The sequence below is a fragment of the Triturus cristatus genome, chromosome 10 (assembly GCF_964204655.1).
Source record: "Triturus cristatus chromosome 10, aTriCri1.1, whole genome shotgun sequence".
In the NCBI taxonomy this organism is placed as follows: Eukaryota; Metazoa; Chordata; class Amphibia; order Caudata; family Salamandridae; genus Triturus; species Triturus cristatus.
In genome coordinates, this window is record NC_140593.1 from 536,697,581 (window position 1) to 536,714,897 (window position 17,317).

Consider the following 17,317-nt stretch of genomic DNA (forward strand, 5'->3'; position numbering starts at 1 on the left):
GCACCAAGGGCCTCGAGGAGGTCGCCGTACCCCAGCACAGCTCTCTGCGATCGCTCCGCCACACTCCCAAAAGTCACACACTCACAAACCCGCTGCGACACAGCGGACAGGATGGTAGGCTTCATCGCAACAAGATGGCCGCCAAGTATGCCCGACCCGCACCGGGGCCGGGACCCAGGGACAAGCGCCTCGAGGTCCACGTCGCTGGGGACCGGGTTCCGGGGGCAGGCGAAAAGTTATCCGTTGCGTGGTCACGGGCAACAGTCGTCCCCACCACGGACCAGCTCCCGCGAAAAACCGGGAGCGGCCCGCAAGGATCAGGGCAAGATACGGGCGGCGTCTGGGCAGCTCACCATCAAAGGCAGGGGCAGTCACCGGAGGATCTGAGAATTGCACCCCCGGGCGTGCACTCGGTCCGCTACGCTTGACAGTAGAAACGACCACGACGAAATGTAGGTCAAATTTGGCACCGCTCCGGTGGACCGACTCCCCCCAGTCACCACAGGCCGCTGTTGTCGAACTTCCACCCGGCCACGGCGTCCACTCGAGGTCCCGGCTCCAGGGCCGCAAGGGCCGCTAAGTTCAAATGCACATTTCTCCGGCGATACCGCAGCCAGAGACCTCGGAGTCACACGATCGGGTGCCACTCTCCTTCAGAAACACAACCGCGTAGCGCAGGCTGAGGATCTCGTACAGGATATCCGTGCGGGATGCGGAGGTTCACGGAGCCGGGAGTCTACGCTGCCGTCCCGGTCGCCATCTTGGCTCCTCCCTTATCAAATGACTCTTGAACTAATTTTCTTACATGACACTGTTGATCTACCAGGTGTGAACCGCCACATGAAAAGATGAGTCGACAGAGCTTTAGCGGTTGCTAAGATGTCCATTATGGAAACAATGTGCTTCACCCACTCATGATGCCTGGTTACATAATGTACGGCTTGCAGCATTCCCTGAATAAATTATATATCGACTTATGAACCAAACTCATATTTTCAAGCATATCTGAGGGTCTTTTGGTACAGAAAAAATACCATACTGGGACTCATAACAGACCTCGTACCTCAAAGACCTCGTACCTCGATCCTTGATACACTCCAAGTTGCCAGTATAGCTGACTGATGGTGGTTAGCTTATTATGAGTCCATTCGCCTTTTCTGCTCCGCCCCCACAGATCTAAACCAATGATCTAAACCTTTTTTTATCTTTTAATTAACTTTATTGGCATTTCAGGAGCAAACACTTTTTTTACAGGAGGTATCAGAGGGTTGTTCAACTCCACCCTCCCTCGACCCCTGCCCCGTTTACCAGCAAATAGTTTCCCCTGCATTCATATTGTACAATCAATAAGATGTTCATCTTGTATCGGTCAAAATTCCATGCCAATATGCAACTATATAACTCCATCACTTCCCTTCCCGTCTCTAGGTTTCCCTGAGTTAACCTTTATACAGTGTATGTGCATGGCTGGTGTCCCAAAGTGACAATTGTCTAACTATTAAAATCCAGACTGCCACCAATGATCTAAACCTTGTCGTAGAAGCAGTTGGGTAAAGGTTATTTGGAGTACAGTATTATACTGTGCTCTACTGTACTGATTTCAAGTTAGACTCCTTACACATTTGTATATAAATTTGTCTACCGCAATGAGTGATATTTCTATTCTTTCTCTTATTTTCTGACAAACCTAAATAAAGAAATTGATTTAAAAAATCTGAGAGGACAGTTATGGTGCCTCTTATGTTGGTTATATATTAGAATTAACAGACAGTATTTTACTGGAGAACATAGGATTCCTACCTTTGGGGTTTCCCGATGCAACTTGTTAATCTTTTTTTGTATGTATCAACAAAACAATAAACAGATATGGTGGGGGAAAAAAACAATGAGACAGTTCAATTAGGAGAAACCATCATTGTTTGGCACAAATATAAGCCCATTAATCATCTGAATGGTCTTATTTGCTACTGGATTACCATTAGAATCTGGATTGCCATAGTATACTGCAGAAATTACAATAACAATGTTTTAAAAAATAAATAAAAAGGGCTCAATGTCTATAACGTTTTATTCACAAATTTAACAAAGCCTACAGTTCCAATGTTTAAAGTATGTTTATTAATTAATTCTCAGAATCTGAGATGTAAATGGATTTCTTTTTTTGCTTTTACAATTGCACACCAGTTTTGTAATAGTTTGCCAAGAGCATAGTATTCTACCTGGTGGACCTGCACAGGGTTTTCAGCAGCACCACAGCCATTAGATTCAAGGCATAGGCCAGTTTCCTTTCTTAGGTGACATGCATATTTTTGCAATTATACCATTAGGTCATGAAGTGAGATTTGAAACTAAATAGTAAAGGGGAAAGTGTGGAATCACCTATTATGTAGTTATTGTATCTAATTTAACCCACGCCTGATCAGTAGCCCAAATTAGCCTACTTGGTAGAAGCGGAGTTGATTGAATTTCAAACAGTACAGAGGAGAATAATTGTGGCATTTGCTTACGGTTATAACATTTTGGTAAGTATTATTTTTGTGGATGTATTTAGACATTTTAATCCTTTTGATTTTGACATCTAGTTACCACCTAAAGCCAATACTGGGGGTGAACAGTCCCAGGCATAGTACTCAGGGTGGAATAGTTCCTTCTTAGAACAATTGATTACCAAAACAGAACATGTACCAAACAGTTGTATTTTTTTCCGTTTTAGGTTATTAATTGTTCTTAGGTTCGTAAAACATGACTATAAATCCCTTGCATATAATGACAGTGATATTACTAGAATGCGTTCAGATTTCTTTAATACAGGTGTTGGGTTCAATAGTGAGGTCAAGGAACATACGCGAAAGTGGTATTGCGTGTGTTCTTCAGATATCCCCTCATTTGTGCAGACCTTGGTCTTAAGTGTATGGTATAAAACTTTGTCAAATCAAGTTATTTACTAATCTCCATATTATTTAATCCCTTGATGTGGAAGGATCTTAGTCTTTTTCATTGTCTATTAGTGCTTAACCCCTTCGATGCTGCGCAGATTCCGCCGCTGTGCTGGCGGAATCTTGCGCGGGCGTGGTCATGACGGAATGGTTCCGTCATGAGCACAGCTCAACCGTGGGTCATGACGGAACCATTCCGTCATGAGCACCGAAGGGGTTAAGCTTTGGGAATGTTTAATTTACTAAGGGTTATTTGCTCTAATATAGCAAATAACCTTAGAAATGTAAAAGCTGTTGATCTCCCCAGAGTGAAATCCACCTAATCTCATTGTTGTGTAGGGCAGTTGAGGCATGTGTTCATTCAACCTATTTGCTGAGATTTTTTATGTCTAATTTGTAATAAAAAATATATTTGTACAACAATCAGAAATGGGTCTAGTTTGTAAACCTCAGCTCTTCAGTAACAAAGGTGACATTTGCTTACTATGTAGTGGGTGATACTAACCCTTTAATGCCTCATAATGAACCTGGAGACACTGAAGAATTGAGCGCATGGTAGCAATGTAATACTCACCCATCAAGCTATCCACACTTAGGGTACTGGCAATTTCTAAATTTGGAGATTGCAGTCACAATTTCCTTCATTGTATATAACTATTGGTATTGGTTTTATAATTGTGTGTGAAGTAACATTTATTTTTTGTATTTGACAGATATATTAACCATTCATGTGCACCGAACTGTGTGGCTGAGGTTGTGGCGTTTGAGAAAGGCCACAAGATTATCATCAGTTCAAATCGGAGAATTCAAAAAGGAGAGGAGGTACAGTTTAGTGCCAGTTATTGTCTTTAGACATGTCTTCTGGGATCTATGGCCCCCGGGACCACCCATTGGTTGCTTCACTGAACTGGGCACAACTACAACACACATTGGGCTCTTTGAGGGTTGGAGGCAATACACGTAATCAAGAGCAGTGGTCAAGGATTCTACTTGGACCAAACAGTGCTGGTTTAATTTACACCATTGTTGTGTGAAGTGCTTAATCTCATTTATGTATTGCATTGGCTTAACATGCGTCAGGTGGTTGAAGAAAAGACTACCTTGTTGAAAGGAAGGGAGGCTTGGATTCCTCATTAATCATTTAAAGGAATACCACAGTAATAGATCTGTGGGCTTCACTCTGGATCAGTGAAGAACGGACCACAAGGAATGCAGTGGATCCCAAAGTTGTAGGAATATGGAGCCCACCCAGAAGCAGTGGAATGTGAAGCTCACAGGAGTACTCCAGGCATTAGTGTAATGGGTCAATAGGGGAGATGAGTTGGCCTAACGGCTAGGGTGCTCGACCTGGGGAACTGGGTTTGAGTCTCGGTAATGACGCTGAACATCCTGTGATTCTGGGCAAATCACTTAATCTCCCCGTGCCTAACAAAATATGAATGTGTGTCGTCATGTAACATAACTGGTGCTATGTAAAGCGCTCTGAAACCTGATTGGATTCAGGTCAAGTTCGCGCTATATAAAACTATGCAAAAAAAAAAATAGTGTCCACTTAGAAGCAGAGGAGACTGACCCTAAGGAATGCCACGGTAAAATAGTGATGGGCTGTACAGTCTATCAGGAAGCTATGTGCTACCAGAGAAATTAGAGGGGGTGGGCAAAACCTAGTGCAGAGAGCAAATAGCTCAGCCAACACCTGAAAAAGACAAAAAACAACCAACCCAAAACAAGGCCATTTCAGCTTGAAGAATGACTCAAAAGGTATAAAAACACTAATTTTGTGCTGCAACCCCTCTAAATAATTTATACTGACATATATACCTTCAAGGATAATAGCAATGGTGTGCACTTCAGAACTACATCAGTAATGGTTACAGCCCACACCAACTGCTTTCTGATGTATACTGATAAAAGCAGATTCCTCACTTATAGAGTATCCCCTAGTCACCAGGCGGGATGCAGATAATTTTTCATTAGTGCTCCTGCACGCCGCAATGTGGTGTCATGCGGCTCCTCATTTCTTTAATTTATGCGCCTTCTGATACATCCGATCTGGAGCTATACTGTCATCATAATCGATCTTTGTTATTCCCAATTGGTTTTCAGTGTGCTGGAGAGTATGTCCCCCTCAAAATGCTACAGGGTTTATGCCTTGCCGAGACTACCACAAGCAGATTTCAGTTGCAGTCCCTCGTAATATGTCTTTGGTGCCCAGGCTACTTTCACGACTCCAAATCGTGTGACCAATGCACCCGAAGTCAAAGCTGTATATCACTGAGCATAAGAAGTAAGTGGGAAAATCACACAGGTCCCCTTACCGTTCGCAGTTACAGTCCCAGTCTGAGCCCATTTCTGTGACAGCACCACTTTCCTGTCAAAATCTTGGGGTGAGTCGAATTTAAGGGTGTTGGGAGTCAAGCCACAATCCTTCAAGGTCACTGGCCATGAAACAGATACCTTAGTTGGTCCCATCACATTATGTGTTCCTGCGGCTGTCATCGTCCCAGCAGCAGATTTATGCCTTCAAGGAGGCCATTCTGTAAATCTTTAATGTGCCTTGGGCTCCTTCCAGGGTGCTTTTGAGCCCCATGGTGCCGCAGGGGTCTCCAGTCAGGTTATCGTCCCAATACTGTCTGCCCCCTTTGTACACACTACAAGGGCCTTTACCAAGGTCCAAATCAATTTCCACTGCACAGGTGCCTTTGGCGGATTGACCAGTGACAACCGATGAGCTGTTGCCGACACCCATGCCAGACCCACAATTTCTGCCCAAACTCGTCCAATGTGACGCTACGGAATAACCAACACACCACCAGTTGTCATGCTACCTGATTCTAACCCCATTCCTCTTCTGCAACACCACCATCAGCAGAGGCTCCCCAGAATACTGATGATAGGACAGGGGATGGCTTGCTTCCCCTCATTATACGGATTATCCCTTACAATGACTTACAAAATGCCAATGAGCTTGCCACTTCCGTGAACCAGAACTTGACTTGCCAGACGGAACACTAACAGACCAAAGTGCCTCATTTGTGATGGTGTTGGTTTAGAGGGCAACTGAGGTTACATTGAAGCGAAGACAAATGTTCTATTAGAGATTCTCGAGTGAAGTCCTTCCTACCATTCAATGATGCCCTCATGGATGCCTTGATGGCTACTTGGTCAAAATGATATTCTTGTCTACCCATTAGTGGTTGAGTACGGCTAGCCTAATTCAGTTGTAGATGACCTCTTAGAAATGGTGAGACTCTTAACATCATTGGTTTTCACCATAAACAATCTGAAGTCCCAACTGATTCACTCAGAGGCTTCCACTCATAGGGGCGATTTGGGATACAGTAGTGGCCAGTGTCTGGGCAAATTGGTGGGGTGGGTGGAGGGGATGGAAGGGGGGACCCGGGGACAAAGGACGCACACCCAAAAACAAATTATCAGCTGTATCGCTGGTCTTCCACTCCTCTCTGGCTCCAGTCCACTGCAGGCACAGGATCCAAGACTCACCTTTGACCAGTCCTGATACTGCTTTCATGCTGCTGGCAGCATGAGAGCAGCTTCAGGATTGGCCTGAGCGCCCTCAGTTTGCGCTCTCAGTGAGACTGGAAGCCTGTGCCTGCTGTCTCCAACCGGCAACGCATCTCGTGTTGGAGACCGCTTCAGTACGCATGTCGGTTTGGCCGTCCTGAGACAGGTGTCCAAACCCACATGCGCATTGAAGGCAGTGTGTGCAACCACTCCCCTTAGAGCCTGTCATCCCCGCTGGCCCTGCCCCCAAAGACTTGGGTTTATTATCATTTTAGATTTCTTACTTTTTTTTGGCTGCTGGCAGGGGGGGGGCGACGCTCCTCTGCCATAGCGAAGGAGCCTCCACTGCTAGAATATGGGGAGGTTCAATTATTTTCCTCCTCTGCAGCGAGTCTGGGACATTTGGACTATGTGCTAGATGTTTTGGGTTCAGTCCTGAAGCTTAGTAAGGATGGCTGTAAGGCTGGTTGGCCTCTTAGCCCTGTGTATCCTTCTTGTCAGCCACGCCAGGTGTTGCATTTGGGCTCTGCAATGGAAGTAGGACCAACATCAAGGCTACCTCTTTGACTCTATCCAGGTCACTAAGGAGACAACCGTAGATCTGCAGAGGCGGCTGACAAGTCTTAATTTGTTCAACAGCCGACTTCTCTCCCTTTCCCAACCAGAGCTCACAGTAGTCACTGATGTAATGTAATGTAATTCGGTTTTGTATAGCGCTGGTTGCACTCCATGGAGCATCTTTGCGCTTCTGAGTACGAAAAAGGATCAGATGAAAAGATTCTTATGATGTTTCGGAGATGGAGTGTTATATCAGATTTTTACATTTTGTATCAGATAACGTATAAATCCAGGTTTTGAGGGTGCTTCTGAAAGAAATTTCTGTGGAAATTTGCCGAAGGGAGGACGGCAGAGAGTTCCAGGCTTTGGATCCCAAAACTGCCAGGGACTTGCCTCCTTTGGTTTTAAGTCTGAACTTAGGGATTGTGAGAAAATTCTCATTTTGAGATCTCAGACATCGTGCAGTGGCATAGTGTTGGAACATGTTTTCAATGTATTTGGGTCCTGTTTTGTTAAATGCTCTATAGGTAATTAGCAGGATTTTAAACAACACCCTTTTGTGTATTGGCAGCCAATGCAGTATGTTCAGAGCTGTTGAAGCTGAGGTCCTTCTTTTCCAGCCCAACACTAACCTGGCCGCTGCATGTTGTACAATTTGCAGTTTATGGCATACTGTCCTATTTGTTCCCGCATATATACTATTACAGTAGTCAATGCGGGAAGTGATAAGGGCAACCGCCACCGTCTTTCTTGCTGCAAAAGGGATCAGATCGAAAAATTTCCTAAGTCCCTTTATTATGCCGAAGCAGATCCCTGCCACGGCATTTGCTTGTTGTTTAAAGCTCAGAGAAGGGTCAAATTTTATTCCCAGATTACGGACTGCATTTGCTGTATTGGGAGGGACGGTGGCGTCTTCTGGCCACCATAGAGTTGGATTGAAGGAGTTGTTTTTTCCAACAGGTAGGATCTCAGTTTTCCCTGAATTGCATTTAAGATGATTTGTGCTCATCCAGTGGAAAGTAGTCTTCAAACAGTTCTGGAGTCTAGCTTCTGCTTGGCTGGATTCATCCTCCATCACTAGGATGAGTTGTGTATCATCTGCATATGCGATGGTAGCTATGCCGAAAGATGATATGAGGGCAATCAGGGGAGCCATATATACATTGAAAAGTGTCGGACTCAAACACGAGCCCTGTGGCACACCTGAATTCAGTGGGATTTCTGCTGATCTAAATTGGCCCAAGGTAACCACTTGTCGTCTGTTTGTCAAAAAACTCTTTAGCCATCTCAGTACCTTGCCCGTTATTCCTGCCGCGGTTAGTCGGTCTATCAAGATGGTATGCGACACCGTGTCGAAGGCCGCGGATAGGTCTAAAAGTATGAGGACAGCTTTTTTTCCCTGGTCTAGTGCTGTTCTAAGTGTTTCCACGGAGAAATTTAGAGCCGATTCAGTCGAATGTTTTGCTCTGAAGCCAGCTTGGTTCGGGTGCCAGATGTTATTTGCCTCTAAAAAAGAAGTGAGCTGTTTATTTACTTCCTTTTCTGTAAGTTTACAGAAAGTAGGGAGTAATGAGATTGGTCGTAGATTGGTAAGAATGGCGGGGTCTGATAATGGCTTTTTCTGTAGGGGCCTCACTGCTGCAACTTTCCATTCTTCAGGGACTACTCCCTGGGAAAGTGAGGAGTTAATGATATTATTAATGATCGGATTTACGATCTCCACCATAGTGTGGAGGACGTAGGGGGGGCAGGGATCAAAGGGAGAACCAGATTTGATTTTAAGAATTTGGCTCTTGGATTCTTCAAGGCTGACTTCCTGAAAGAAAGGTAACTGGCTTATTGTGTGATTATTTTTATTCTGTAACTCATTCAGGGAGAGAGGATCTGGGAAGTCTTTGATGATCGTTTGTATTTTCTCGTGGAAATAGTCCGCGATATTATTACATAGGGTTTGCGAGGGGGGAATATCTCTCTGCATGTTCTTTGGATTTATAAAAGAATTAACAATATTAAAGATATCTTTTTGTTTATTATTACTGTTAATTATGGCATCAGTAAAAAAGACCTTTTTGGCTGTTTTTATCATCCCATGGTAGTGTCGGCGGGCTATTTTGTACTTGGTCTGGTCAGTTATATTATATTTTGTGCGCCAGGTCCGTTCCAATGCTCTAACTTTCCTCTGTTCTTCCTTTAGTCTTTGAGAAAACCAAGGGGCAGAGGTTCTATGCTTATTATTACGTCTTACACTTGGTTTTATTTTATCATTTTCCATAGCTAGAGCATCCATCCATTTCCTGAAGGACTGACTGTCCTTCTCAGGGTTCCCAACTATTGATGGTCTAGTTTCAAGTGCCTTGGTTAGAAGACCCGGATTTTCTATCAGGTTCTTCCAGTGGGGCCCGCCCTGAGGGATGCAAGGCTTCGTCCGTGGTCTATGTTTCATAATTCCTAGGAGTTCGAAAGGGATGTAGCAGTGATCTGACCAGGTTAATTCTTGGGGGGGTTTTACGAGAAGTGTGTCCAAATTTGAGCAAATGCAGTCAAGAATATGACCTGCATTATGTGTGGGCATGGTAGTAAGTATTTTGAGGCCAAGGACCTTCATTATTTCCGTAAAACCTAGGGTAGTATAATCTGAGCAGGAGTCAAGGTGTATGTTAGTGTCTCCTAAGATTGTAAAATTAGCCGATTTTAGGGCTAGATCTCCTGTAATTTCTCCTATGCTACTCAGAAAATCAGTAGGTGTTCCTGATGCAACGCTACTAGTCATCTAAGGGACGCAGAGATCGGAGACACTTTGTTCTCCAGAGGAGAGCTGGCGAAACATCAACCTACTGTAGCTTCAGGCTATTGGTTTGGTCCTGAAGGCTTGGCTATAGTCCATTTGACGAAAGCTGGTTCATGCTCAATTAGACAACACAACCTCAATGTAGTACTTCAATAAGCAGGGCAGAGTCTGGTAGTGCCCTGTGCCTAGAGTCCTTACATATCTGGAGGTGGCTACATCTTTCTAGTAGCCAACCGCCTGGCAGCGTCTACTAGATCAGATTAATCGAATTGACTCTGTCTGGCAGATCAAGAGTATCATCTGTGTTGAGTAGCATCTGTGTCCTGATTTTGTACAGAGCATATTTGATTAGTCAGGATAGCCCTGTCTAGACCTATTCATCACAGTTGAGATTGTAAACTGTCAATACATTTTGACTCATTAGGAAACTCATTCCGGCTGGAATGAGGGACATCTGTGCACCTTCCTACCACTATCCCGGGACCAAGTCCTGTGAATCAGCGCAGACTGGGCCAGGAAAGTATGGTACCTGGAATTCCCGAACATGAGCATCTGTTCTCCGATCTGGTTATCAATTCGGGATGGATCTCGTGTTTCAGCAACAGGGCAAGTTCCTTGATCCAAACCTCTGCAGCTTACACTTTCATGCATCGAGGCAGAGTGGAAACAATGAACTACTTTTGCGTTGCCGCCTGCAGTTGTAGATGTAATTGTATTTGCCAGAGGCCCTTCCACGAAATCCATCTATGGTGGGTCATGGGACAAGTGTGTTTCGTGATCTAGTGATCAGTGACCCCTCACTGGCTAATCTTTTGAATGTTCAGTTTTTTGTTCTTTCTTTAGCTCTACAATCCCTTGCATTGGGTATTGAAAAGAGGTCTTTTTCTTCCATGTCTGCCTGTCTGCATTTGTCAGACCAGGTGCCCTTTTTAGGTCTCGCCTGGCGAACGCAGCGCGAAGCGCTGCTATCGCCAGCGAGATCTATTGTTGCTGACTTGCCTCGGAAGTGGGACAGGAGATGGGCACGCGCAGGCTTTGGCGGATTTGAGTTGGTGTACGCGCTTGTGAAGACGCGCTTGCAATGATGTGTACACGGCGTGCACATCTCCTGTCCCCCTTCCGTCCTCACCAGCCGCATGCACGTTCACTTTCACTTTCCATTCCGCCCCCCACCCCTCTGTCGGGGAGATGTTGGCCAAGGAACACGTGGTAAATATGAGAAAAAAACCCTGATGAAGGGACTGCGGCTGACAGGCGATTCGTTACACAAAGTTAGATTAACCCGTGCACTGCTCCCAGCATGGGGGCCAGAGGTTAAAACAAGGAATACAGTCAGGGTTTTATCTTTCAATGGAAGCCTAAATATAGCGGCGCAGCGCAGCATCTCCTTGGTGACTGGCGGCTCCTCACCTCATCGTGTCCGCTGCTGGGAGTCCGGGCGGGGGCGGCGGGTCATCTGGAGTCCGACCCAGGGTGTCGTGGGTCCCGGGCACTGCGCAGCTACCAGGTGGGGGCCATTAACCGGCTGCAGGGGGCGGCGGAGTGCGGGGCACCGACGTGTAGCTGTGTCCCGACTGGCTGGGGCTCGCGCTCCTCGGGCTCTCGTGTCCTGCCCCCCGCGGCGGCCTCCTCCTCCTGCCACCGACTCTCTCTGCTAGTGCTCTCTCTCTGCCGAAGGGATGGGGAGAGGTAAAGTGGGAAAGAGCGGACGCGCCGACGGTCCTTAGGGACGGGCTGATAAGTGGGGGTGACGGTCGCGAGCGTGCAAAGTCCAAAGGGAGGCGCTCTCAGACAAGGGGGTTGGACAGCGTTGTGGGCGCGAACAACTTCTTCCACCTAGGGCTGGGAATTGGGATGGGTGAAGTCCAAGAAGTAGCTTGAAGGATAGAGGGGTTGAGGAAGGAGATGGGTCGCTCTGTGTGTGTGCACGCAGCAGCCATCTTTAAGTAATTCGATTACGTTAGGCGAGTTAAAATAGTTACCCAGAAACAAGAGTATTTTTTTGTTGGTGCCAGTCTAATGAAAGCGTGTATTATTTTAAGTGAACTTTAGACACGTAGCTGTGCTTGTTGATTGCACGTAATTTTTTCAATTAAATTGTAATCCGAAATTAATAACAAAAGTGACACATTTACATTGTGAAAATAGCTAATTATTAATGTGGTTTGAAGGCGGGAAATGCAACCGTCATCATTAATTCAAATACAAGCTCGTGCGAAGTTTTACAAGTATTGTCATTCCAAGATGGCCGCTTGCGGCCAAGGAAGGCTTAAGCACCTCACTCTGTCCCTTAAAGTACTTTGGGGACAACTCTTCCATAACTCTTTCCAAGGTTGCATGTGGGGAAATTTGCTGGGGATACAGTACAGCCTTTTGGAATAGCACGTACATGACTTCACATAACCGGGTCTATAATGTAATGCATTGGATCAACTTTGCCTTTGTAATTTAAGAGTAGGGACGGCTCTGACTGTATCGTATTGCAATTTCAATTATTTTGCACTTCATACTCCCGATCAGGTTAGGGTGGTCAACTTTCCATTAACACTTCACTTATACATGCCAGTATGAAGACACATTGCCCCATTGCGAGTTTGCGCTATTGGCATTGTAACTGACAATGCCTCTTTATTATGTTTTGTTTTTTAAAACAAATAAAAGGCATTGTCATTTACAATGCTAATAGCTTAATCTCTTGCAAATGCGAGACCTATTGCATTGCAAATGCTTGTTTAAATAAAGTCGTGATGTGTGTTCTTAAAGTTTAAACCCACATACTTTCTCAACCCAATGGGACTATAACTTGATCATGGTATTTGTCATGTATACACCCTTCTAGCCTATGCATAGTTACTCTCTGCCTCACTTGACCCTGAAAACTGTCTTCACATCGGCTTGTCACATAAGTGAACTACAGGCACTTTTAGAGCAACCACATTACACTACCTTCTCTCCGGAGAAATTGATGCTACGAACTGGGTGACCTTTTTACCACAGGTTGTGACTTTTCTTCATGTTAGGCAATCAATCACTGTACTAGTGTTCTTTCCTCCCCCAACCCCTCTTTCAGTTGGATCCAAAAAGGCTTGAGGTTTTATATCGATTGTATTAAAGCCATCATCTTGTTGAGTTTTTGAGAGCCTATTCCACCAGGACCAAGGCTGCTGTGACTGCACTTATGCGAGGTGTGCCTGTCCTTGACATTTACGAGGCTGTGGCGTGGGCATTGGCACTTTTCGTTCAAAGAGCCCTACTGCTTCGAAATCCATGTCTGGCAGGAAGGACACTTACCCACTTTATTCTGCAGGACTTTGCGCTTTCAGTCTACTCCAAAGACCCTCTACCTTTGAGAGGTACTACTTGGGTATCTATTTGAAAGGTGGGGAATCTGTGGTTAGAATAATCAATCAGACGAACAAATATCTTACCTTCGATAATGATCTGTCTTGTGGTTACTCTAACCATAGATTCCTCACTGCCCTCCCATCTCCCCGTTCTGTGGAATAGTCTGTAACATTTAAAAAGGTACCAAGTTAGCTTTCAGAACACTGTCACCAAAAGTTATTTTACACTTTGCGTCCGGGAAGTGGAAAAGGATAATACAAGAAACTGACATCGGCACATAGAGGTGTTGCTTATTTGTGGCTCCACTCTGTCACCTCTGGGGTGATACAGAGCCAGAGGGTGACCACACAAAGCCATCTACTAGCACATGGCAGCTGAAAAGTACCCTGGATTCTGTATGGCACCTGAGGATATTCTAAAGGTGAGGAATCTACAGTGAGATAGAATAATCACCAGAAATAGCATTCCCAACACAGCTACAGTAAACAGTTATTGGTGAGTCATGTATCTTAGTGGGTCGGTGAACCTGCTCCTTAAATCTATGTGTAACTGACATGCATTTTTGATTTCCACCATGACTGAGCCTTCCTGGGTGCGATTCACTAATAATATTGTGCATGTTCATATCATATGTGGCTGTATTTACACATGCTCTGCATACTCCTGCCATCTGATGTTTGGGTTAGGACGTAGCATTTTGTTTTTATTTGAAGAACTTAGTCACAAGACCTGTTGTGACTCCTTCCATATTCCACAATGCACGAAGAGACACAGGCGCCACATCAGGTTGCTTTCTTTTGCCTTTGGGTTTGGAACTTTTGAGCACAAGCTTCGAAAGAGACCTGTTTATGCTGCCTTTTTAAGCCCAGCACTTCAATAGAAATGGTTCAGAATACAACAGATGATCCTGGTTCCCAAAGTCCCCTCCTCAGTGACTCAAGGTCAGTGACCTTCAGCACCCTGTGACCTGTACACCCAGCACTGACTCCCAGTCAACGATCTTTAGCGAACTGCCTTAGGTGTAACACCAAATAACTGTGATTGGATCAATATGGTGCCTGCAACCTTCCCATCTCTCCGGACTACAGCAGTGCCTTCTAGGACCTCTGCACTGTCTTATGCTGTAAAAAGACTCTGAGGTACCAGGAGGAGAGATGCTAGGTGCGTTATGAGGTGCACCCCAATCCAAGGCCACTAATATCTTAAGGGAACGAGATCCTCTCAAGGTCGAAGAAACAATCCACTTGGTGCTTCCTGTGGCACAGGAAATGCCCAGCCCCAAGATAGTCTCATTGAATGTCTCCCATGACAAGCGGAACATAGTCAAGGTTCCAGCTCCAAAACCTCGCATACGGACTACTCCCTGGTCTGCAGGCATCCCGGTGCTAACGTCATAAGGCCAGGTAGCAAAGCCTTGCCCCAAAGCCGGGAGAGTCTGGTGTTGAGCCAAGCCATAAAAGGCACTAACTACCTTCGGTCGGACTCCAGTATCAGTTAGCTAAAGGACCAGACCTCTATGCTCACCAAGCTGCAGCCCAAAAGCGGCGAGCCATGTAGTCCGGTAACTCTGGCTCGAGCAACCTCCCTCAGAGGTCCGGTCGTCACCAAAAGTTGCTTCAGTCCAATGTTGAAAATAACTTTGATGCTAAAGTTAGACACTGTTGAGGGCCTGATCCTCTTACCTCTGCCAGAGGGCCCTTATGCTAAACAGAGGAGACTCCTCATCCACCTGGACACCAGAAGGATCCTCACTCATGTGCTTTGAGGCAAGCCTCCATATGCGCTCACATGTACATGTGTGGACTGACCTTTGAGGAGGATCTGACTTCTTTCCAAACATTTAGATCTTACTGTCCCAAGAAGCAAAAGGACAGGTGCACAATCTCACTACCCCAGCCTTCTACTCCGCTGTACTCTCTAAAACCACCACCCTGTCTACCTCCCACCACCTCCGTTACCATCATCTGACTCCCCGGACAGATTAGTCCATACTTTTTCGGATGCAGGGAGCCTTTATTAGAAGCGAAGTCCCTATTTTGAACTACTAGCATGTAGGGAGTGCAATGACCCTTGGGAGTACTAAGTGGTTACCATTAAAGATGATCTCGCAGAGCCATACCCCATCAAATCATGGCCATCCAGCAATAGTACTGCCTACTGAGCAGTGATTCAGGGGACTGCTGTACACTACAAGGTGGACATCGCCTTTGAGAGGAGGATGACTTCCTATAGTAAACCTTTCCAAAACTGAAAAGACAGTGCACTCCCTTGACCAGATGATTTCAAACGCTGGGGTCGAGGCACTGAGAGCAAGAATTTGTGTGACTTCCTCTGCTTCCTCCCTAATCACAGTCTGAATACCAAAAGAATAGACGAGACCAGTCTATCAAGACCATCAGAGGTACCCACCTAAGGCCACTTTCGCCGTAATTCTTGGTGGAACCTCAATGTTCGAATGTTTCCCTATATGTAAGAAACAGGAATTCATACAAAATTGTAAAGCAAAGCCTCACACACCACCCTCAGAATTATGCTTTATCATTGGCCCGCCTGACTCGCTGGAGAAAGCACTAGTGGCGAGTAGGCTCACTGTATTAACAGTGATTACTTTTTAGGGTAGTGCAGGAGGATACCTGTGTTGATGCCTCAGTAAGTGGTATCTGGTATATCAAGGGTGCAGCAGATGTTGCTGTTAAAGATAACGTTTCCCTCAGTCACAAGCTTTTTTACCTTTGTCTGTGGCTTTCCGGAAAGTGCTTTACCAGCTCTTCCACTTTTTCTCAAGGATACCTATCATATGGGGATAGGAGGCCAATTAAATTGATGCAGTTTCAACGGGTGGCAGACCCCACCAGCAAACACTAGCCAGCTGTGTCAATGCTCTTGCTCTACTGGTCTGGTAGTGAAAGTCACTTGTCACCTGTGCAGAACCAAGTTCTGCACTGTGTGGACAACAAGTGAGTCTGGGGGAACCAGACTGTGGATGTAAAGTGGTTGAGCAGGTGAAACCTTTTTTTTTGTCTTCCCTTGCCATGAAAACCTTTGCATCTATCAGCTCCTTGAAGTTGTCTCAGGCAATCTTTAACTTGTCCTCCAAAATGGGAAGGAAGTGCCCTCAACTTCATAAAGAACAGACAAGTTCTGTCTATCAAGACCATCAGGGGTATCCACCCAAGGACACTTTCTCCGTAATTTTTGGGGGAGCCTCAGTGTACTGTATTTTTCCTCCACCCACAGGTCCACCAAAGGTAGTTTCCACCAACGGTAGTATCTGATAGAGACATCTAGCCATAGATTTCTTAACTTAGAATATCCCCAGGCGTCAGACTGGATCCGGAAAACTTTCAGCAGAAGCACCTCTGCGCGCCTGGGGGCGGCGCCGCATTGCTGCGCCTGGGGGCAGTGCCGCATGGCTCCGCCCTGACGTCGTCCACGGACGTGACGTCAGCAAAGCCATATATGCCTCTCTTGGCGCTCTGACGTCAGTTTTCTTCTTTTCCGCGTCCCAACGCAGTTCCTGGAAAACCAGCGGTTCCTTATTCTGTTTTGTTTCGGCCTTTTCGATGCCTTTGGCGTCACAGAACAGTGTGCGATGCCTTCGGGCTTTAAGGCGTGTGAGTCCTGTGCGCGCCAGATGTCTGTCACGGACCCGCACGCCATCTGCATGTGGTGCCTGGGAGTGCACCACTACTCCAAAGAGTGTGATGCCTGTCAACAAATGAAACCCAAGTCCTTGCTGGAGCTTCGTATGAAATTGCTGGCCGCACGGCTGTCCGGTCCGGCACCTTCGCGTCAACTTTCTCCCTCTCGGGATCGGGCCCGTTCCCGAGGTCGTTCCCGCGGACGTCGTTCTGAGGCAGGTAAGCACAAGCGCAAGTCGCAGCGATCTTCCGCCCATACGTGTGATGCTGGGGCTCGCTCCTTGCCCGACACAGGCTTCCGGCGGTCGACTCCTTTTCCAGGAGTTGGAGCGAGGACCCAAATGGAGACTTATTCAAAGGCCCTCCAATCTTTCTTTGGGTTACCCCCTCTCCCTGGTGTGCCTTCGGGTCCCAAAGAGGTGGAAGGCACTCATGTCAGATTTTCTCCGGCGGATTCGTCCTCGGCACCGGCTGTGTGCGTCGACACGATGCCCATGGGACACAGTTCAGAAAGCCATCCCAGT

General features: G+C 46.1%; 1 protein-coding gene across 9 annotated transcripts in view; it reads left to right on the plus strand.

Annotated features, from left to right (window-relative positions):
* KMT2C (lysine methyltransferase 2C) overlaps nt 1-17,317 on the plus strand; it is a 1,736,691-nt gene that overhangs the window by 1,690,993 nt on the left and 28,381 nt on the right. For all 9 annotated transcript variants that reach the window (XM_085632007.1, XM_085632012.1, XM_085632004.1 and 6 more), the window contains one exon: nt 3,650-3,758. In XM_085632007.1, the coding sequence (XP_085488133.1) occupies nt 3,650-3,758 (109 nt within the window). The remainder of the gene's footprint in view (nt 1-3,649; nt 3,759-17,317) is intronic.